The sequence below is a fragment of the Callospermophilus lateralis genome, chromosome X, assembly GCF_048772815.1.
Source record: "Callospermophilus lateralis isolate mCalLat2 chromosome X, mCalLat2.hap1, whole genome shotgun sequence".
NCBI classification, from domain to species: Eukaryota; Metazoa; Chordata; class Mammalia; order Rodentia; family Sciuridae; genus Callospermophilus; species Callospermophilus lateralis.
The window spans coordinates 24,880,348-24,904,386 of NC_135325.1; the positions used below are offsets into that span (position 1 = coordinate 24,880,348).

Below are 24,039 nucleotides of genomic sequence, written 5' to 3' on the forward strand. Positions count from 1 at the left end.
TTTCTAGGAGCAGTATTAGGTTTACAGAAAAATCAAACAGAAAGTACAGAGTTCCAATATGCTACCCCCACCCCAGTTTCTCTTATTATCAACACATTTTATCAATGTGGTACATTTGTTAGAATTGATGAGCCAATATTAATATGTTATTTTTAACTAAAGATCATAGTTTCTACTAGAGTTCCTTCTTTGTGTTTTACAGTTTTATAGGTTTTGATAAGTGCATAATATAAGATATATATATAATTACATTTTCATGCAGAATAGCTTCACTGTCCTCAAAATTTCCTGTGCTCCAAACCCTAGCAACCATTAACTTTTTACTATTTTCAGTAAAAAGTTTATGGTCTTTTTTCAGAATGTCATATACTTAAAATCATGGTAAGCAGACTTTTCAGACTTGCTTCTTTTGCATATCAATAGGCATTTTGGGTTTCTCCACATCTTTTGTGACTTTATAATTAAAAAAAAAAAAAAAAAAAAAAAAAAAAACTATGGTGGGCTGTGCACAGTGGTGTCCCAGTGATTCAGGAGGCTGAGGCAAGAAGATCACGAGTTCAAAGCCAGTCTCAGCAATTTAATGAGGCCCTAAGCAACTCAGTGAGACCCCAAAAAAGGGGTAGGGATCTGGTTCAGTGGCTAAGTGGCCCTGGGTCTAATCCCTGGTACCAAAAACCAACCAAACAAACAAAAAACAATCAAAACACCATGGTTGGCTGGTCATAGCGATGAAAACCTTTAAACCCAGCTGCTCAGGAGGCTGAGGCAGGAGGATCACAAGTTCAAGCTAACCTCAGCAACTTAGTGAGGCCCTAAGCAACTTAGCATGAACCTGTCTCAAAATAAAAAATAAAAAGGGCTAAGGATGTGGCTCAGTGGTAAAGCACCTCTGGGTTCAATCCCTGGTACCAACATAAACAAATATTTAAAAAATTTTAAAATGGTGGTAAGAATACTTAACATGAGATCTGCCATCTACAAAACAAACACTCTTCGAGGGAAGCAGGCACTAGGGATTGGACCCAGAGGCACTTGACCACTGAGCTACACCCCTAGTCCTTTTTATTTTTTATTTTGAGACAGGGTCTCACTAAATTGCTAAAGCTGTCCTCAAACTTGTGATTCTCCTATCTCAGACTCCCTAGTTACTGGGATTAGAAGTGTGCACCGCCATGCCTTGTTTCAACAAATTTTTAAATATGCAGTACAGTATTTGTTCTTGTTGTGCTGTTTTTAAGTAGAGTGAGAAAGAGAAAATAATGGAACTCTGAGGAAACAATAACAATTTAAACAAATCCCATCAGATGCTGGGCATGGTGGCACACATCTGTAATCCCAGCTGCTTTATAGGCTGAGGCAGGAGGATTGCAAGCTCAAAGCCAGCCTCAACAATTTAGTGGGGCCCTAAGATACCTGGCAAGACCCTGTCTCTATATAAAATATAGAAAGGGTTGGGGATATGGCTCAGTAGTAAAGTTCCCCTGGGTTCAATCCCTAGTATCCTCCTCCCAAAATCTCATCAGATGATGGGAAGTCTGCATTTGTTAGAGTTATTATTGCTGTTATCAGTTACAAACAGTGGTCTTGTTTATTTATCTAATCATGTTTAGTGCAAAATTAGTAGCAATTTTAATGCAGTAATTTTAGTGCAAAATTAGCAGAAGTTTTCTGCTCATTTTTTTCCTGTAAACCTTATACTGCTCTTAGAAATACAGCCTGTTAATTAAAAAAATAAACTAATAAGCCCAACTTCCTACAAGAACAGGAAGTTTAGGAGAGTAAATTGGCTACTGATATAGATAGGTGGTAGGGACAAAGCAGAAATGAACATATGTGTAGACTTGGTCTATGGTTGGAAAATTACCCCTCTTATTTCTTCCAAAGTAGCTTAACATGCTGACTTCTACCTTCTGTGTGGAATATGTATCCTAGACCAAAGCTTTGTGCCACCCTGTCCATATTTTACATGCTTCTAATTCTACCCCCACTTTTTTTGGTACCAGGAATTGAATCCAATGGTGCTTAACCACTGAGCTGCATCCACAGCTCTTTTTTATTTTGATATAGGGTCTCACTAGGTTGCTTAGAGCCTCGGGAAGTTGCTGAGGCTGAATGTAAATGGCCTAAATTCACCAATCAAAAGACAAAGACTGGCAGATTGGATTAAAAAAGAAGACCCAACAATATTGTTGTTGTCTCCAAGAGACTTATCTTGTTGTCTCCAAGAGACTTATCTCATAGGCAAAGACATCCACAGACTGAAGGTAAAAGGATGGGAAAGAACATATCATTCACATGGATCTCGTAAACAAGCAGTGGTTTCTATTCTCATATTGGATAAAGTGGACTTCAAGCCAAAGTTAATCAGAAGGGACAAAGAAGGTCATTTTTTACTGCTTAAGGGAATTAAACATCAATAAGACATAACAACTATAAATATTTATGCCCCAAACAATGCAGTGTGTTCATACATCAAACAAACCCTTCTTAATTTTGAGAATCTAATAGACCACAACACAATAATACTGGGTGACTTTAACATACCTATCTTACCATTGAATAGATCTTCCAAAAACAACAACAACAACAACAACAAAAAAAAAAAACAAACTAAATAAAGATGCTATAGAACAAAAGAATACAATTAATAATTTAGACTTAACAGACATATAGAATATTTCATCCATCAAAGACCGATGGATAAAATGGAATCCATCTTTCTTTTCAGCAGCACATGGATACTTCTCTAAAATAGATCATATCTTAGGCCATAAACAACTCTTAGCAAATAAAAAATAGAGATAATACTTTGCATTCTATCAGATCGTAATGGAATGAAATTAGAAATCAACAATAAAACAAAAAATAGAAGCTACTCTAACTCATGCTTCAAATTCTAATGTCTTGTTCACTAAATTCACTTTCCTAATAGCTCTAGCATGTTCTACTATGAGTTATTCCTGACTTCTTGAAGATTGATTGTATGTCCTTTGAATATTGATTATATGTCACCTATTCCTCCTGTGTTTTATACTTATTCATCTTTGGAGAAAAGCACACTTTCTGAATTGACACACACAGATTGAATGAGCATCCAGCTTCTGTTTTTAAGGCAATAACCATGTCAAACAGCTATTGGGGCTCAGCTATTAAACCTTCCCTTGTTTCAATTTTTGCTCACTTATTTTCCTACAAGTGTTAACTCTGATATCATTATCCAATAAATCATGGATAATGACAAGGATCAGCATGGTATTCTGTATATAAACAGTTAGTGCTGGGCACGGTGGCATATACATATAATCCCAGTGGCTTGGGAGGTGGAGGCAGGAGGATCGAAAATTTAAAGCCAGTCTCAGCAACTTAGTGAGGCCCTAAGCAACTCAGCGAGACCCTGTCTCTAAATAAAATATAAAAAAGAGGTGGGGATGTGACTCGGTGGCCATAGTGCCCCTAGGTTCAATTCCTAGTACCAAGGGGGGTGGGGGAAGAGAGAGAGAGAGAGAGAGAGAGAGAGAGAGAGAGAGAGAGAGAGAGAGAGAAATGAACAAAGGAAGGAAGGAAGGCAGAGGAAGGCAGGAAGAGGGAGGAAGAAAGAAAAGAAAGAAATCCATTTAGCTGAAGTACTGACAGAGAGTAAAGGAGAATTTGATCCTGTGCTTGGCCACAGAGACTGAAGCACCCGTGTTTTCTGTTAACTCTTCCTTCCAACCTCATTCTTCCCAGCTGTCCTGCATGAAGAGAAAAGGTGGTAGCTAAAGTTTTCGATTTCATGTGGGAGTGTGGCAGAACTGCTGTCACCCTGCAATGATACAGTAGTCACGGGTCAGAACATTTTCTGAAAGCGCTACATAATAAATCAGCCTTTGTGGGCCATATGGTCTTTGTCACAACCACTCATCTCTGCTGTTGGAGCACAAAAACAGCCATAAACAATACATAAAAGAATGTGTGTGGCTGTGTCCCAATGAAAACTTTACTAACAAAACCAGATGGCTCGTCTGTGGGCTGCGGATTGCTAACTTCTGTGATCCCTGAACTGAGGAATGAATGTTTCTTTCTTTTTATTTGGGGGGGGGGTTACTGAGGATTAAACTCAGGGGCACTTAACCACTGAGCCACACCCCCAGCCCTTAGAGACAGGGTCTTGCTAAGTTACTTAGTGCCTCACCATTGCTGAGGCTAGCTTTGAACTCGTGATCCTCCTGCCTCAGCCTCCCAAGATGCTGGGTTACAGGGGTGCACCACATGTAACGGAATGAGTTTTTTTTTTTTTATTCAGACAATATCATCAACAACAAAAGAGTAAATGCTGAAAACTTTCAATAAACTTCTAGCTTTTTGAAATGTACAGTTCATTATTGTTATATAGAGTCACCACATGTGCAATAGTACACGAGAACTTCTTCCTCCTATCTAACTGATAAGTAGATAAAGTTATAAATATTGCTAGGTGTCATGATGCTCACCTGTAATTTCAGCAACAGGAAGACTGAGGCAGGAGGACTGCAAGTTTGAGGCCAGGCTCAGCATTTTAGCAAGACCATGATTCTAAATAAATGAATAAATAGGGCTTGGGAAGTGGCTCGGTGGTAGAATGCACCTGGTTTCAATCCCCAGTATACACACACACACACACACACACACGAAGAAGATGGAGGAGGAGGAGGAAGTGAAGTAGAGGAGGAGGGAGAGGAGGAGGAGAAAAGGAAGGAAGGAAGGAAGAAAGAAGAAAAATAGAGTGGATGTTGAGGGTAAAGGCAATGAAACATGCTGGATCATTTCAGTTTGCCCCACCATACCTACTCTCTCCAACTTTCCAGACTTCTTAGTGCTTTGTTAAGGTTTGGATATGAGATGTCCCCCAAAATTCACATGTGAAACAATGCAAGAAGGTTTGGAGGAGAAATGACTGGGCTATATCCTTAAACTAATCAGTGAATTGATCCCTGATGGGATTCACTGAGTGGTCACTGGAGGCAGGTGGGGTGTGGCTGGAGGAGGGGGGTATTGGGGACGTGGCTTTGGGGTCTATAGTTGTACCTGGAGAGTGGAGTCTCTCTCTGCTTCCTGATCACCATGTAAGCCGCTTCCCTCCACCACAATCTTCCTCCATGATGTTCTGCCTCACCTTGAGGCCTGAGGAATGGAATCTTGTTCATGGAGACAAGACTTGTCCATGAGACCTCTGAAACTGTGAGCCCTCAAATACATTTTTCCTCCCCCAAAATTGTTTTAGTCGGGTCTTTTAGTCATAGTAGCTAAAGAGTTGACTAAAATTTGTTTTATTCCTTTGCCCTCTGGCTTTCAGTTGGTCTTGACCAATTGTAGCCAATAGTGGGAGGGAGATCAGAGGACAGGAGGAGAGAAAGGTCATGTGTTATTTCCCATGCTCCCTTCCTGCTGGGCTAAAGTTTGTTAAAGGCTGTTTTCCTCTGCCACAGATCCTGTCAGGTGGTCTTTTCTAATACTATACCTATGAATTTTTTCCTTCTTTTCCTTCTCTCTCTCCCTCTCTTCCTTCTTTCTTCCTTTTCTTCTGTTTTCCCAGGGGGTTGAACCCAGGGGAACTTTACCACTGAGCTACATCCCCAGACCTTTTTATTTTAAGACAGGTCCTCACCAAGTTGCTGAGACTGGCCTCAAACTTACAATCCTCCTACCTCAGCCTCCTGAGTCACTGGGATTACAGCTGTGTACCACCATGACTGGCTCTAACTATACCTGCAATTCTTTCTGGACTCCAATAATCACTCCCTCCCCTGACCTTCAGGTCTAGGGTAAATGTCCCCCTGATGCTACTAGCTTTGGAGTACTTCAATACCTCTTATTGAGTTCCTTTTACCATGTCCATATCTTTATAAATAGATCTTTCATTAAGCCTTCTTCAATTTCCGTTTGTGTCTGTCATTTGTTTCCCATGAGGATCTTGACTGAGAAAGATGTCATTAATTTTAAAATAGTCTCCTCTTCAGAGATGTTAAAATGTGAACAAAACGTGCACCTTAGGATCATTGCTATATAGCCCTAATGAATGAATGAATCAATGAATGATTAGCATTCTGTACAGTACAGCTCAAAAACCAAACAGGGCTGGGGATATAGCTCAGTTGGTAGAGTGCTTGCCTTGCATGCACAAGGCCCTGGATTTAATCTCCAGTACCACAAAACAAAACAAAACAACAACAAAAAAACTATACATTAGTATGTAGTGGTATTATAGATTATGTATTGTTCAGAATGAACTTCAAAAATCAGAATTGATACTGTTTCTCCCTGAGAACTTAGATGCTCTTTCTCAGGCTTGCTTCTGATAAGTAGCAAAAAGGTCTTGCCCAAGACCCTTAGTGTTACACCAGAAGTCAAAACATTAAAATGCTATTTAATTATTGCATTTTTAATGAGGTGAGATAGTTCCATAGCAAATGTTGGTAAACATTGGTACAGTTTTGCTTTTTATGAGGCAGCACAAATTACCATTCTTTGTGATTCTTCATAAACTGAGTTCCAGTCTTTTTGCAAGAAGAAAATAGCCCACTGCTGTGGGAACATTCCAGATTCTTCAGGGGTGGCAGTTAACTCACATTCACTGTGCCATGAGAGAGCTGGTATATATTATGGGCAAGACTATTTTAGCAGACATGGTCTTCCTTATTGCTCTTATTTTTAAAAAATTTTTATTTATTTTTTTTTACATGAGCTCTCTTATTATTATTTTTTTGCCTTACGATTCTTAATATACCTTTATACCACAATTTATCATATCTCTGTATATAAGATATGTTGACACCAAATTCACATCTTCATACATGTATTTTGTATAATGATGAGGGTCTCCTTTCACCATCCTTGTTATTCCCCTTCTCCTTCCCTTTTCCCTCCCACCCCTCTTCTTTATCTAGAGGTAATCTTCCTCCCATGCTCTCCCTCCCTATCCTATTTTTTGTAAAACATTTTTTTAGTCTAAGTTGCCTGTCTAGAATTTACCAACACTTCAGCAATACCACTCATCAGAATTGTATAGGCTGTCATATTACAGAACACCAGCAAGGGCCTCTACTCAACATAGAACAAGAGCTGCTGCGACTTTGAAAAACTTGAATGCATTTTCTTTTCTAATTTTGAATTCCCTAATTTTCCTGATAGAGGCAGAGAGATAATGTAAAAAAATGTGCTCTTTCCTTCACTGAGAAAGTTTTGCTATCCAAAAGTAACAGTTGAGCCGGACATGGTGGTACATACCTGTAATCCCAGTGACTCAGGAGGCTGAAGCAAGAGGATCACAAGTTTGAGGCCAGCCTCAGCTTCTTAGCAAGGCCCTGAAGGACTTTGTGAGACTCTGTCTCAAATAAAAAGGGCTGGGATGTTGCTCAGTGGTTAAGTGCCCCTGGGTTTAATCTCCAGTATCAAAAAATAGAAAAACAAATAAACAAACCCTGATGAACTAAATAATGCATTTATTGACATTGTTGATTTACATTAATAAATGTTCTAGGGACCAGCAGTCAGAAGGAAGACCATACTCTGAGGAGAATTGCAGTTTTCTTACAGAAGTTTTCCTTGTTTCCACAATCTCTTGGTTGAGAGGTAGTGGCCACATCCTCCCGATTCCCTACTGCCCCATTCTAATTGACCATTCTTTCCTAGTCTATGCAAAAGACCCTGTCTGAGATTCCTTCCACCGACCATATCACTGGCTACCATTCCCCCTACAGTCACCTGTCTATACTCAGTTCTGTCTTCCACTCTGATAAATGTCTTTGAACTTTGACTCTCACTTATCTCTTCTGCCTCAAGTCTTGCCAGTACCTTGGGAAGTCTCATCATCCATGTGGACAACCTCATCAACTCCCTGTCACCATGATGTGTTCTTCTTCTCTTCCAAATACCTTCTATCTTTATATTCATTTTACTCACTCTTCAACCATATTAGGATCACTAGCCCTTCCCCATATTCTTGCAGTATACCAGCCCACTCACTACTGTCCTAATTTCCTTTCAGACTGACCCTGGTCCTGTGGGTCATCACATGATCCATTTTCTCAATGCTATAATCAGCTCCCTCAGATTTATTCTGCTATCACACCTTAACTATAACCATCCACCCCTGGATTAGTCCTTCAATATGCCTTCTCTCTTCTTCAACCTGCGTGACAAAAATGGTCAGTCGTGCTGATTGATTTTATCATGACTTATAAGATATTTCTCCAAGAGGTACTTGAATATCTGTTAACTGTAGAATTGCAAGGAAGAAAAATGTAAGAAATCTGTGTTTGAAGACCACATTTTCAATTTTGCTGTTTGTATTATTCTGGAATTAATAACCGTGCACAGAATTGACTCCACCTTTATTTTTAAGGAAGGATTTTCTTCCGATCTGGTGATGGAAGGCTGAAGAAATAGATTTCGTAGTGAATTTTCAAGAACTTCCTAAAACACCTGGAACTACCAAGGAAACTGCCAAAGCTGTAAAATTAAGAATTGGCCTATCAAATCAGAAAGCCACAATTATATTTGCTTGTTCTAAAGCTACCCCATGTTTGCTACCATAAGAAGCTATGGTCCTTATTAAGAAGTTGCTAGCAGGTATGGTGCCCAATGGAAGTTGTCCTTCAAAATGGCCTCCTGAAGTGATGCTTACTTCTTTGTAGCCATGCCCTAGTGTAGTCCCCTCCTACATTGAAAAGGACTGACCTGTATGGCCAGAGGGATACTATAGAAGTAACATTGAGTATATTCTGAAACTGTCATAAAATTTACTGTCACTTCCACTTTGTTCTCTTTTGGATTATTTCCACAAGAAGGAGCCAACTTCCATGTTCCGATAACACTGATGCAATACTTTGTGGAGAAGTCCATGTGGGGAAGAACAGAGGCCTCTCTCAACAACCAGCACCAACTTGCCAGTCATGTGAGTGAGCTACCACGAGAGTAGATTCTTTAGCCTGAGAGAAGCCTTCAGATGAATGTAGTCCCAGCTAGCATTATGACTGCAACTTCATGACAGACGTTAAGACAGAATTGGTCAGTGAAGCTGCTTCCAAATCCCTGACCCCCAGTAATCGTGAGAGATAATCTAGTGTTTGTTGTTGTTTTAAGCCGCTAAGTTTTGGGGTAATCTTATTGCAGGAAAGATAACTAATGCAAGTATCAACATCGAAGACCTTCCTTCAGTGTGCTTTGGATGATCATACTGCCTTTCTGCTTCTTCATCACCCACCCCAATGATCTAAGCTCAAACTCAAGAGTTAAGGCTTGTAGAAGTCCCATTTGCAATTCTACAGGAATGACCTAGATCTCTCCACTGCCTGGTTCACTCTTCATTAGCTTTCTGAGAAAGGCCAAGAAGCTCCACTGGACCATTCAACCACAGAAAACAACTATATCTGGATAAAATATCATGCCATATTTTCAAAAGCTACCTGAAAACTTTGGAGAAAACCCAAAAGGCAGGCAGGTACTGGAAGACAGCCATCACTTGAAGCAAATAAACTTGATGAGTCATCAGTATGGGGGGAAAGTGTTGTCTAAGGGCAGGTTACAATATGTACCACCCTCGGGGTGGGGATGAAAGAAGGCTTAATGAAGCTGGGAAAACTGCATTTTTATTACTTGGAAGAAGCAGAGGAGAGAATAGGGACAAACACAGCAACTGAAAAGTGAGGAGGGACATCTCAGAAAAGAGAAAGCAAGACAGGAGGAGTCTCAGATTCTGTACAGAAGCTGCCTAAGTTTGTGACAGGTCACTGAACCATGCATTTGCAGGCTGGGAATTGGGGCAGATTCCAAGCAGTCCAACTAAGGTTAAAAGAACTGCACCGAGAGTTCAGCTGAAGTGGAAATGGTTTTCCATTTGAGTTTGACCCATTAAAAAGTGCCTACTCCTTCCTACTCACACAGGGGGTGGGGAGCAGGAGAGAGGGAGAGAGAGGAGAGAGGGGAAGAGAGAAAGAGAGAGACAGACAGACAGGTGGGGGGAGGAGAGAGAGAGAGAGAGAGAGAGAGAGAGAGAGAGAGAGAGAGAGAGAGAGAGAGATCTGCTGTATCAGTGTGAACAAGCCAAACTGGAGATTTTTTTTCCCCCATGGGGTCCAAAATCTACATAGAAAAGTCCTGAGATATTTCCAGTGAGAAATGAGCTTTCTAAAGACAGCCTACTAATAAGACTATAAAAATGCCTCCCAAGTTTTGTTATAGGGTGGTGTGTGTGTGTGTGTGTGTGTGTGTGTGTGTGTGTGTGTGTGTCTACCAGGGATTGAACTCAGGGGCACTTGACCACTGAGCCACACCCTCAGCCCTATTTTGTACTTTATTTAGAGACAGGGTCTCACTGAGTTGCTTAGGGCCTCATTGAGTTGCTGAGGCTGGCTTTGAACTTGCAATCCTCCTGTCTCAGCCTCCCAAGCCACTGGAACTACAAGGGTATGCCACTGCACCTGGCTTAGGGTATCTTTTAAAAAAAATACCACAGCATATTCATTCATTTATATTCAAGTAATCTGTGTATCTTGTTAGGTAAAGTGAGTGTAATATTTTAAGTTTATTAGGAAGACTAGTTTGAAGGAGTCAGAGCAGTTCCTTAAATGTCAGCATATCTTCAAGGCTTGGAACTCTCAGGCTATGGGGCAAAGGGCTCTGGCTGGCTTGTCAAGCTAGTCACCATTTGACATTCCTCTTCTGGCCATGCCATTGACCTTTATCTGATACGTCTGAAGGAGACAGAAGTCAGAGTGGTTTCTAGTATGCTTGGTGAACAAAATCATATTTGTAAATGGAGCATAAATCTATTTGCAGTTGAGAAATCACTGCCTGATCTTCAAAAGAATAATATCAAAATAGTGTCAAATCTACTTTTTATTTATCCATTCATTTATTTATTTTGGTACTGGGGATTGAACTCAGGGGCACTCAACCTCACTGTTGCTGAGGCTGGCTTTGAACTCAAGATCCTCCTCCTTCAGCCTCCTGAGCAACTGGGATTATAGGTGTGCACCACCACGCCTGGCAGAGCTTCCTGCTTTAAATCTTAGATATTGGAATTTGACCTTTCCACCACTTGCTTTGTTATTTGGTCTGTTTAGGAATAGATTATGGGACAAACTGATATTCTGAAAATGGAGGAAAAGGTTTGTCTGGGAGAGTTGAAAAGTCCAGCTCCTGGTTAAAAACCAATGTGTGATTTTTCAGGCCCCATCACTAGCAATTGCAGAGGCAGGCCTCACAGGGAAAGTTGCCCTCCCACAGAGAAGCACAGCCAGTGAATTGACCTATCTGTGTGGAGTTACAGTCAAGGATTTAAGGCTCCTTGGCCAATCATGCTCTTTCATCCACATTCTCCATGGATGATTGGTTCTAGAACCCCTGAGGATATCAAAATCTGGCTACTCAAGTTCCTTATATAAAACGGCATAGTATTTGCCTATAAACCTATACACATCTTTCCATATACATTAAAACATCTGTGGATATCTTATAGTACCTAATATAAGGTAAGGACTATGTAAATAGTTGTTTTCTGCATTGTTTGGGGAACAACAAGAAAAAGAAGTCTGTGTATGTTCAGTACTGCCGCCATCTTTTTGTTCTGAATATTTTCAATCCCAGGTTGGTTGAATCTACAGGTACAGAACCCATAGATAAGGAGGGGTGACTGTATTTGCATTCTGGGATCTGGTGTCTTCATTTCTAGTATTATCTATTTGAAGCCTTGGGCAGGTGCCTCTTCAGATGCCTCTGCTGAGATCTTTTTGTGTGGTTGGAAGAGGGAAGGGAAACTTGGAAGACATTTTTCCCCACTCAGAATACTCAGTATTCAATACTTTTCCATGCCTAGCTATCTGCCCTACTCCAGAGTCTATAAGACCACCAGAACCTTTTGTTTGTGGAGTGAGATGGCTCCAAATCTGCATTTTCCACCCGACTCTTGACACACCAGTGCACTATTTCATGGGAAAAAATGGAACAGGGAGAGTTGGTGCTTTCTCTAGTTTTGAGACTCTTATGTTCCCATCATCCAATATATAGGACACCTATAAAGACCTTTACAATTGTTCCATTTAAGTATTTATAGGTGAACCTATATATAGAACAATGGAACATAATTAAAGGCTTAACTTTCATTTTTGGCTTATTGCTTTAATTGCCTACTATGCCACCTGAGAGCCCTGCTGTCTCCCAGCTCCAGTGAACTCCTGGGAAGACTGCATTTTTCTATTCCCAAAATACCACAAAGAATCACAGTGCTAAAACCATTGGCCATACTGAGCAAGTATGGCTGGTGCTTGATAAACAAAATGAATTTTAATAAATTTGCTCCAAAATATTTTATTAATAAAAGTTTCATATAGACAAAATAGAAGACAGTGATGTGTCACACTGAATAACACATTGAAATTGTGTTTATGGTTGTGGTTTCTAATTTCTCTACAAAATTAACCAGCCATGATGGAATAAAGAGAGTAAATATATATGTTCATATAGTTTTTTGAACTATTTTGAAGTACAAAAAAAAAGCATTGTGCCAATTTTTAAGGGAAAGAAAGCTCATAATAAAATAGACTTTTAAAATTACAAATAAAAATCTGTACATCAAGGATATTTTTAAGGCCTTCTCATGTGCACGGCACTGTGTAGAAAGAGAAGAGGGACCAGTAAGAAAGGAACATCACATCAGGTGTTACAGGTCTGGCCCATTTCCGCTTGCAGGACCATCTCCTCTTTTCTCAAGGGGAAAGTGTCAATCAGGTTGAAGAGGGCCACAGGTGTCACCAGGGAAACATAGCGTTCCTTGTCCATGCCATGCTTATCCACTAGCACCATACTGAAGGAGTAGAGTGGGATTCGTAGCAACAGCCTGGGGCAGACAAAGAAAAGAGAAACTGGATTAAACCTCAACTTCCAATGGTTATAGTGGGCCAACCAGAACCGTAGACACTGTATACTGAGAAAGGCTTGATACCATGAAGGACCTGAATCATCCTGTAGACCTTTTCTACTCAAAGTGTGGTCCTTGGACCAGCAGCATCACATGAGAATTTGTTTGAAAAGAAGACTCACATCTCACTCAAAACCTACCAAATTAGAATCTGCATTATTAATGAGATCCCCAGATGATAGATATGGCCATGAAAGGTTAAGCAGCTCTGCTTTAGAGTATGGTCAGGAGGACTTCAGACCTGCAATGGGGCTATGCACCAATAGTTGCTACGAGGCATGTTTGACAAGGCTAAGAGACTTTTGGGGCATTAGAGTTTGAAGACTGGTTTTGCATGACCCTATACATGCTAGAATTACATGGGTGGTTATCAGTGGGGGTGATTTTTATCCCTCTGGGGGCATTTAGCCATGTCTAAACACATTTTTGGTCATCACAATGGGGAGTGAAGATGCTACTGTCTAGTGGGTAGATGTCAAGGATGCTGCTAAACATTGTACAATGCACAACACCGCTTCCCTACCAAATAAATCCATCCCCCAACTGTCCAAAGGGCCAAGGCTGAGAAACCCTGGATGAGGTAAATCTAATTGAAATAACTTTTCAAATATAATTGTGTCCTGTTCAGTGGCCAACTCAGAACTGCATCAATGGAAGGGAATGATGTTGGTGTACACCCCACATATTCTGGCTTTGTTAATTATAATTTGTACCCCAAGTAATTCCAAACAGGGATTTGACATGATTTCACGTGTCTGATGTTTTTTTCCACTCTACTACATTAGCATTTCATCCTTGTTGATGTTTTATATCAATACCAACATGTTTAGATATGAAAAGCCAGAGAAATCAAACAAACAGATAAATTAAGTCCAATAAAATAATGACCCCACTCTGTCTCCTCTGTTTTTTGTCTTTTTCAGTTGAGATATCTTGAGATTGTGTGAGACACAAAGTAAACTGCCATCTGGATTTAAAGTGAAGCATTTTTTTTCTCATACAAATGGATCTTAGGTTTTAAAAAACCATTACATAAAATACAAACTGACTGCACATTTTTGTGTGGAGTTTCAGGGAAGAAAAGGATAATTTATATTTTATTGCAGTGGGAAGCTAAATTGCTAATTCACTTTTAGGGACTAGAAATGAAAGAAAGATAAAATTACTCAGCCTCTACCAGGTGTCCTATGGCACTAAGAGAAGAGCTTGGGAGCAGATGTCTTAGCCAAGTGCATTACTGAGTCTGAACACCTCAATGTAGGCGTAGGTAAGGTGGGAATGGAGAACTAAATTGCTCTATATCTTTAAGAGGAGTGTACCAAATTTCTGGGGAGAAATCCTAACACAGGGGGGGTGGTTCAGGAAAATAGAGGGGCAGGAATGTAAGAAGGGAGAAAAGGGCCAAACAATGTGGAGCCTGTGGAAAGGTGACCCATGAGACATTGAAGCATTTGGTTTTACAGTGCTTAAGAGGCTAGGATGGAACCACTAGCACTGAGGCCATGAAAGCTCAGAAATGACTCAACACCTCAGAGGGATGAGGGGAGGGTCCAGCAGTATGTCTGAGTTACACAGATTCCTGTCATCTGATTGGAAGGAATTTTTTCCTGGAGAATCTTCTATCCAAACCTGTGGACTCAAAGAATAACGTGAGGATTAACATTGTGGCTTTCTTTGCCCCTGTCATCTTTGGAATTGGTGGAAAAAAATCACCCTAAGGAGCATTCATTAGCTCAGACATCCAGATCTAAAAGAAAAGAGGGCCAGATCTATGTTGGAAAATTTTCCATTGTGGCAAAATGGGTGCCAGCGCACTAAACCATGGCAGGAAACTATAGTAATGGCACCAAATCCATAATGCAAGAGAAGAGAGATTCCCAGACCAAATATAAAATCTCTCCAGGTGTGAAGCTCCAGGTAATTTCCTCTCTTGGAGGCAGTTGGCTCCATAGACTTTGTAACTTTACTTCCACTTCATTATTAAGCAAACCCTTTTATGATCTTCTATAAAAAAAAGAAAAAGAAAAAGAAATGAGGAAACAGAAAGAAGGCAGGTGGCAACCCTGTAATACAGGCACCCAGCTTCCCCTTTCTACTGATTCCCTTCAGCAGTTTCATCATGGTCTCAAGCTATTTGAAAATAGCTTTCGAACCAGACAAGAGCATTTTTGGATTATCTAGGCAATCTGCTTCACCTTTTCTTTTCTCCTGTGTTCCATGTTCTACCTAAATCATTCCCTTCGTCCCACACTAGGCTGGAATTCAAAGGGAAAAAGAAGATAACATCTACCTGTTTGTGCCTCACTTATATGTCAGATAAGTGGCCTGACATGGGATCCCTTAGCCAATGGGCCTAAGCAATTGTCTTGGAGTGACTTTTCCTGGACCATCTTCTAGCTATACAATAAAGACTGATCTTCTTCTTTAAAAGCTACTTGGCAAAATTTCTGCTTCAAAACTTCTACACCCTTGATAAAACATTAGGTCAGTTGTTCTCATAGTGTGATCCCCTGGGAACTTGCTAGAAATATAGACTTTTGGACCCCACCCTAAAACTCCTCAAACTGAAAACTATGGAGGTAGAACCCAGCAATGTGTTCCAACAAGCTTCCCCCAGGGAATTCTGTTGCAGGCTAGAATTTGAGAACCACTGCATAATTCATTTAAGCAACTTTATTGGTTATTCAAATCATTCTCAGCCTACAGAGGTCTATAGTTACCCAAACATATACAACCTGAATGATAGAGGTTTTGTTTCTTAAGTCAGATTTTGCTGTTCCTCAAGCTAGATGAGTTTACAATCACATCAAGATTTTATGAAGACATATATATGTTTAAATATATATACATGTATATATAAGTGATCATGTATATATACATACATCTGATACATATGATCATATATATATATATATATATATATATATATATATATATAAATAAAATATATGATATAGATGTATACATATTTGCTATCCAAAGCAGACCAGTTAGCAAATTTTGCAACAGGTTTTTTTTTTTAAATCATCAACATGGTTTGAGCAGGTAAGTCTAAATAAGCAACAGCTTCATTCTCCTACTTTGAGAATGCTCATTATAGATTTTTAGATATCAACACATTCCTCTATCTTGACTTCTACAGACTTCAACTCAAGGTATTAATATTACAAATACATTTTTCAAGACTACTATCACCCCTGGAAATAAGTAAGCTATTTCCATGAAATTTGGTATCATCTACTCCACTTACTTAACAACAATGTGGGGCCAAGCACTGTGTTAGGTACTGAGTAGCAACTATTTGGGGAAAAAAAATATGGCCCTGACCTCAAGTGTTACATTCTGGGTGGTACTAGATGCAAATGCAGTAGCATAGAAAAAATACAAATGTTTAGGAGTGTACCCAGCTTTCTTTTGTCATCAGCCAACTGTCTAAGAGAACTCACAACTCTTCTTATTTTTTCCCTAGTAGGCTGAATTTTTGTCCTTGGTAGGAAGGGGGCAAACTCTTTTTGGCTGGATAGAAGTATAAATCAAACACAGAAGGGATCAAATGCAGCTGTACAATAGGAAAATTAGAGGAAGAAGCTACTATCTCTACCTATAACATTATTTATTAAGACTATGTTTCTATTGTATGGCCTCTTAAAGAATTTCTATGAACCTCTCTGAATACCTGTGATAGGGTTCACTAAATACCATTTCATTTTCTTCCTGAGAATACAGAAAAACTGCATTTCCCAGCCTCCTTTGAAATTCAATTGCAATCATGTGACCAGTCCTGGCCAATAGACTGGAAGAAGGATCAATGTATGATACTTCCTAGGTGAACCATAGAAGAGTGGATGTGTGCTATGGATTGGATGTTGAACGTCTTCCAAAGGCCTATGAATTAAAGGCTTGGTTTCTGGGATGGCACTATTGGGAGGTGGCAGACCCTTTTAGAGGTGGGGCCTAGTGTGAGGTCCTTAGGTTATTTGGGGGTATACACTATAAAGAAACTGGTCTCTCAGTCTCTCTCTGCTTCCTGATATAGCAGTTTGCTCTGCCATGTCTTCCCTCTTTGATGTATCACCCTCACCAGTGACCCAAAGCAATGGGGTTGCCTGATCTTGGGCTGCAAACTTCAGAAACATGAGCTAAATGAATCTTTTCTCTTTATAAGTTAATTACCTCTGGCATTTTCTAACAGTAACAAAATGCTGACTAATATAGTATAGTTTAATTTTACTCTCCTTCTTCCCCTTTTGCAAAAACCTGGAAGCATATGTTCTGGATGTTGATGTACAAGATGATATAGCCACCTGGGACCCTGAAAACTAGGGAGCCACCTGGGACCCTGAGAAGAGAGATCTGCACTTTGCCCTGCAGTGTGTGACAAAAAAAGCTAGGCAAGAAAGAAGGACTTTAAAGTAGTATTACTGTAGTTTAATTATCTATTTCACAGTGGTCAGGAGATTCAAGTAAAAATTTGGGTTATTCTGAAATTGCCTTGAGGCTGTTGAATCCTGTTCTTTAATACGTTATTACTCAGAGTCTGAACACCATGGCTCTAGCTTTATAAGTTTGACCAAAATAAAATATAATTGTTAAAAAAAAGTATGGACAAGTACTCTGGAAGCATGGAGAAAAAAGAGGTCAAGGTTGGAAATACTAATTGGATGCCTGCTCACTAATAAAGCAAGGATTGCTTAGGTCCTTTTATTCAGATCCTCTTCCCCTGCCAACCCAACACACACATACACACACACACACACACACACACACTCACACACAGCAAAAACACTTGGATGTAGGGGGAAAGAAAAGAACACTGGTAATTACCCACTGCATAATTTACTTGGACAAGTAGCAACATGCCAATTAGCACGGTCATAATACTCCTCGAATAAAAAGCAATTAACCGTTGAAGTTTGCCTGAACTCAATACTGAATAGAAAGAAATCAGGGAACCTAATCAGATACAAGTGCATTCACAGGGGATCAAATTGAAAGACCAAATTTTCCCTTACCTGAGCTGCAGAGCCAGGCGGGGAGGCATAATCTTGGTTCCTATTCTGCCGATCAAGGTTGGGAACACGCCCACCAGCTCCACCACAGTGATGTGTCGAAGATCCAGGCCACACTGTGCTTGCTGGGGAAGGGGGGAACCAATGGGGTGGGGAGTGAGTATGGCTAAGGAAAGAAACCTCCGTGTCAAAACTGCAGACTGACAGAAACAGCAATGGTCTGTTGGGGGAAATTTATCTGTCCACTCCAAACTATCCTGAAAACGGTGAGAAACTGGAGTAAACAGATGGCTATAAAATCTAAATACCTTCCTAGTGGCATCATTAAGAAATGGCTTGGCAATGGGATTTTGAAAACCTAAGAAAAATGGCAGTCTATGGTATTTCCAGACAGGGTGAGACCTTACATGAGTCAAATTTCCTAAAAAGTGTCCAAGACCACCCCAGAGGATTCTAACTTTGCAGGGAGAGAAGAATATTTCCAGAGTTCCCTTCTTAGTCCTTGTTTCCACCCCTCACATCCCCATGTTCTATGCCCCCAAAACCCAAACCCAGGAGGAAACAAGGACAAAAGGTTTCAGATCTCTGAGCTGGCCCTTAACAAGAGCCTTGAGAATGTGGCTCAGACCTCCATGTGCCAGGAGGTCTCACCAGGAATAGCAGTGGCAATAAGGGACAAAAATTAACATAAGTCTAATCTGCCTAATGGCAAAAGAAAATTTCAAGTCTTGAATTATTAGAATGCCCAATGATTTTTGCCAAAATTCCACTGAAACATTATATGGAGTGACAGAATTGGTAGAGAAGTTAGCAAAAATAGAAATAGACTTTTTTATTATTCTAACTGAAATGCCTAAGTCAATCAAACCTTTCTCAAAGGCTCTGGTTAAAATGCAAATGTTAAGTATGTTGGTGGGAAGAGAGATCACATACAAAAACATTTTGATCCAAAATATGGTCTGCAACAAGTTGATTAGTAATTTAGTGAGTATCTGAAGGAACAGAGGTAGGTGAAGGTAGATGACAGCAAATGTTTTCTGCAAAGAGCCGGATAGTAAATACCTTAGGCTTCCAGAGGTTGGATGGCCTCTAGGCTTCCAGAGGTTGGATGGCCTCTAGCCTAAGTGTTCAACTCTGCCATTAGAGTGCAAAAGCAGCCAGAAACAAAACACAAATGAATGAATGTGGCTGCGTCAAATAAAATTTAATTACAAAACCCAGCAAGGGCCCAAATCTGGTCCAGCATGCCATTAGTTTGCTCATATAGAGGAAAAGCAAGTTGTTTGGCTTCTTCATTTTTCTATGGATTAAGAAGAGGCCAGGGAATGTCTGGCCATGGAATATAGGCTGCATGCCAATTTCTCACAAAAAAAGAGGTGTAAGTTTGCTTTTTTCTGAAGATCAAGTCCCTGAGACAAGGGGATACAATGGGAGATAAGGTGGCAGGGACTGGGGGGTACAGATGTATAAATTTGGCTCTTATCAAGGAAGCTTAAAAATTTTTCATACAGTTCTTTAGAGGCAGTTGGTCAAGTATATGGGAATAGTGAAGAAGATTTATTATTCATTGTATTAGTGCGCCATGAGTGGTAAATTGTAGCTTTTGATTAAACCAAGATTATTCTAAACACTTAGTCCTAATCACAGTAATGAATGAATAAAATATTCTCAAAAAATATGTGAAGCACCACTGTGTCCATGACATAGCACATATACTGTCTCTTTAGTGTTCAGTCAGATTGGTCATTCATTTTTTTTAGGTGTAGATGTTCACAATACCTTTATTTTATTTGTTTATTTTTATGTGGTGCTGAGGATCAAAACAGTGCCTCACACATGCTAGACAAGTCCTCTGCCACTGAGCTACAATCCCAGCTCCAGGTTGGTCATTCTTATTGTAAATCAACTTCAGGACAAAAATCAAGCAACTTGGCTGGGCAAGGTATCGCAGGCCTGTAATCCCAGCCACTGTGAGACTGAGGCAGGAGGATCATGAGTTCAAAGCCAGTCTCAGCAACTCAGCGAGGCCCTAAGCAACTCAGCGAGATCCTGTTTCAAAAATAAAAAATAAATAAATAAAAGGGGGGGCTGGGATTGTGACTCAGATGTAGAGCGCTCGCCTAGCATGCCTGAGGCACTGGGGTCGATCCATAGCACCACATAAAATAAAATAAAGCTATAAAAAAAGTAAAAGGGGCTGTGGCTCATGGTTAAGCACCCCTGGGTTCAATCCCTGGTACAAAACAGAAACAACAACAAAAAACAAAACAAGGAATTTCTAGTATGATCCTTACAGTTTCTAGCCCCCCAACCCCCACACCAGGGCCCAAGATGCTATTTACCTCATTTATCAGCCACCTTATCTCCCACTGTATCCTCTTGTCTCAGGGATTTGATCTTCAGAAAATGCAAGCTTACACCTCTCTTTTACATAGCCAAGAAGGGAAGAGTTCCTGGAGAAGTGCTCCTCAAAGTTTAAAGTACTTAGAAATCACCAGGGTATATTGTTAAAACACCTGCTTTGACCCTGCTTGTAATAAAGCACGTCTGGGGTGGGGCCTGAGAATTTACATTTCTAATAAGTTCCAGAGGATGCTAATACTGCTGGTCCACTGATCACATTTTGTGAACTACTATTCTGAGACACTCTCTGAGGAGCACCAAGAGTGTCACTGAAATTCTCTGAGGAGGGAGCCTAAGGGCTCTGGACCCCCATCATCTCCTGGGCCAGCCTTTTGAGCAGACAAACTGATGGATTGATTGCTTTCAGCTCAAGCAGATCCTGGGCAGGCTCAGCAAAGACAATTGTTCCAGGGCCCGGACAGTACGTCAATTAGGCTATTAGTGAAGACAGACAAACCTCATTAGTTAGAAAACGATTGGGTTAGCTCTGGGGAGTCAATGTTAATCAGGTTATGCTTCAGCACCAGAAATGAATGGGTAACTTTAAAGTGCTGGTTCCTGAAACTCACCTTAAATGGATTAGGCAGTGAATCTGGCCTTTGCTTTTAGTGAACTGCCTAGGCCCTTCCTGTTAAAGGTCTCCCTTCCCCAGTTTGACCCTGCCTCAAAGTCTCACCTGTAGCATTCCCAGTTGTAGCCTGTAGAGGAGGTTTCGGGCTGTGGGTGTGGATACAATAAGGAGTCTCCTTTTCTCATAAAACTGATCCAGAAGTGCAGCTGCTGTTCTGACACCCACGTTGACATTCATGGCTGTAAATAGAAAATAGCCACGTAAGCCCGTAATCCTGTGTGCTCTATGCTTGACATGGCCTGTAATGATACAGAACCATATATATAAGAAGCAGACCCTGAGATAAGGATTTGAGTATAAGTAGTTTATTTGGGAGATGGTGCAAAGAAGCACTGGTAGAGGAGTGGGAAAGTGTATTAGTTTCCTCCTGCTGCTATAACAAATCGCCTTAAACTTAGTGACCTAATAAAACACAAATCTATTCTATTTGTTCCTTGAAATCAGAAATTCAAAATGAGTTTCACTGGGCTAAAATAAAGGTATCAGCAGGCTTTGATGTATGGGGGGGGGGGAATCTGTTTTCCTTGTCCTTTTCAGGATCTAGAGGCCACCTTCACTCCTTGGCTATTGGGTTCTTCCTCCATCGCCAAAGAGCAGTGTTGCTTCTTCAAATCTGTCTTCTTTCTGCCGTCTCCTTCCACCATGTCTTTGTAACAGTTACAGTTTGGATGAGTGGCCCCCAAAAGCTCCTGTGCTAACACAGGAGATGAAATGATCAGATTATGAGAGCTGTAACATAATTGGTGATTTAAGCCATTTGATAAATTGATAATTTGGGTGTGGTGGGGTGTGGCTGGAAAAAGTGGGTCACTGGGGACATGTCTTAAGGATGATATATTTTGTCCCTGGTTCCTCCTGCTTTCTCTCTGCTTCCTGGCTTTCTGCACCATGCCCTTCTGCCATGATGCTCCAGCCCACTTCAGGCCTTGAGTGATGGAGTTGGCTGATCATGGACTGAATCTCTGAAATCGTGAACTCAAAATAAGGTTTCCTCCTCGGTTGTTCTGGTCAGATATTTTAGTCACAGAAATGAAAAATTAACACAGTGACTATTTCAGCAGTTCTGTCTGCCTTATATAAGGACCCCTGTGGTAACATTGGGGCCCATTGGATAACCCAGGGTACTCTCCCCATCTCAAAATCCTTAACTTAATCATACCTGCAATGTTGCAATGTCCCTTCTCCATGTAAGGTAATATATTCACAGGTTTAGAAGATTAGGATGTGGGCATCTTTGGGGACCATTATTCTGCCTGCCAAATATTTCATCTCAACATGTAATCAACATAAAAAGTAGAGATTCTTTATATTTGATTTGTACTAAGATTTTTTATTTGAAAACATCTGCTTTTTCTTTTATCTTTATTAGTTATTTATTAGTTTTAATCAGTTATACATGACAGTAGAAAGCTCTTTGTTTCTATACTAAGATTTTGAAATCGGTTTAGGTCAAGTAAAGACCTTATTCAGCATAATGTGAGTCCCACAAGCTCATAGCTAGTTACCAGTTTATTGCCTAGTGGTTTGTATCTCTTTCCAACCAGTTTCTGAGAATATTTGTAGCACCACCTCTAGGTTGAAAAACAAGTGCTACTGGTGTTCCTGTGATTGTTTTTTAAGGATAAAGTTGAAAAGATACCAGGAAATGAGAGAAAAAAAAAGAGAAGTCTATAAATATAAGATAGGTCCAAAATTTTTCAGGTAGTCCAGATTTTGCATTATTGTTGCTACCCAGCCAGTAAGAATAGCAGGCATGTATTGAGGACTTACCCTGTGCCAGGTACTACCCTTTCCACTTTTTGATGAATGACCTCATTTAATCCTTACAATAACTCAAGAAGTAGGTGAGGTGTTATTTTCCTCATTTTATGAGGAAAGACTCCCAATGCTCAAGTTCTGCAAGTTCAAGTCACTACTGCAAAGGAGGTACTGCAATGCTTATGTGTGACAGCACAGTGACTTTATAAGCAGGATGCTACATTTATAGAAGAGAGTAACTAGAGTAACTAGAACAGACTTTGCTGATTCATATCATCACCAAAGACTGGCCCTGGGTTTCCACCTCGGCTTCTTTCTTAAAAGTCATAAAACGGACACCAGAGGCAAAAAAAGTCATAAAACGGACACCAGGGCAGGTAAGGTGAGTAGGAGCAGGGACTTAGGGACTATGTTCACCCACTCAGATGATAAGGGACAGTGATGCACTTTACAAAATATATGAAATGAAACCTTCTTTCTCTGTACTGGAATCTAGAACTAAGGTCTTTTCAGGTTCTGCTGCCGAGCAAAGAGAGGGTTGTACACATACCTGTACAGGTGGGCTCCGTGCCAGACCAAGCCAGGTTGGATTGACATACTCGGGCAGGGCTACCCTGAAGCTCGTAGCCACCGATGCAGGAGAACTCACACGTGGCTCCATAATTGTCACCATCACTAGAGCACTTCATGTAACCATTCTCTGGGGCATTGAGTTTGCCGCAGCGTCTGACTGTAAGGACACAGAACCAGAGGGGTCTCAGTGCTGAGATTCTTTCCACACAATAACCGGGGACAGTGAGGACTCAGAGGCCCCAGATTTGCAAAGAGGCTTCTATATCAGTTTGTGGCATGGGTGAGGGGACAAGGATGACTATTTGATCAGTGGGTGGGCCTTGGAATGGTGACCATCCATACCCTTGATACCACTAAGATCAACTGTTTCAGTCCCTAGTGTTACAAGAGGTTGAGCCCAGAAGAGTAAAGGGTAAAGATGGGTTAGTTATTAGCTGCCCAAACCATGAGGCACAAAATAATCCTTAAAAACATTTTTTTTTCAGGTTGATAAAAGGTCTAAAACACCAAGAACATGGTTTCCCAGTGGCCCAAACTAGGGGCTCCTAACCACTCTGGTTATAGAAGGACTTGTAGGTTTTAGCTGGTTACCCACTCACAGGGATGGAAAAGTTATCAAGTAATATTCTACTCGGACAGCCAGCTGTGGACCCCTGTGACACCAGATCTGTGGAATCTTAAATAAGTTGCCAGCACTGAACTCCATCACTGAAATCCAGACATTAAAATGG

General features: G+C 40.5%; 1 protein-coding gene across 1 annotated transcript in view; it reads right to left on the reverse strand.

Moving 5' to 3' along the window:
• Nucleotides 1-12,317: 12,317 nt before the first annotated feature.
• The window catches only part of Srpx (sushi repeat containing protein X-linked), a 94,699-nt gene continuing 82,977 nt past the window's right edge, over nucleotides 12,318-24,039 (reverse strand). Inside the window, exons 7-10 of the mRNA XM_077106918.1 lie at nucleotides 23,286-23,465; nucleotides 21,023-21,156; nucleotides 17,947-18,068; nucleotides 12,318-12,853 (exon numbers count right to left, since the gene is read on the reverse strand). Of these exons, the coding sequence (XP_076963033.1) occupies nucleotides 12,670-12,853; nucleotides 17,947-18,068; nucleotides 21,023-21,156; nucleotides 23,286-23,465 (620 nt within the window). The 3' untranslated portion in view covers nucleotides 12,318-12,669. The remainder of the gene's footprint in view (nucleotides 12,854-17,946; nucleotides 18,069-21,022; nucleotides 21,157-23,285; nucleotides 23,466-24,039) is intronic.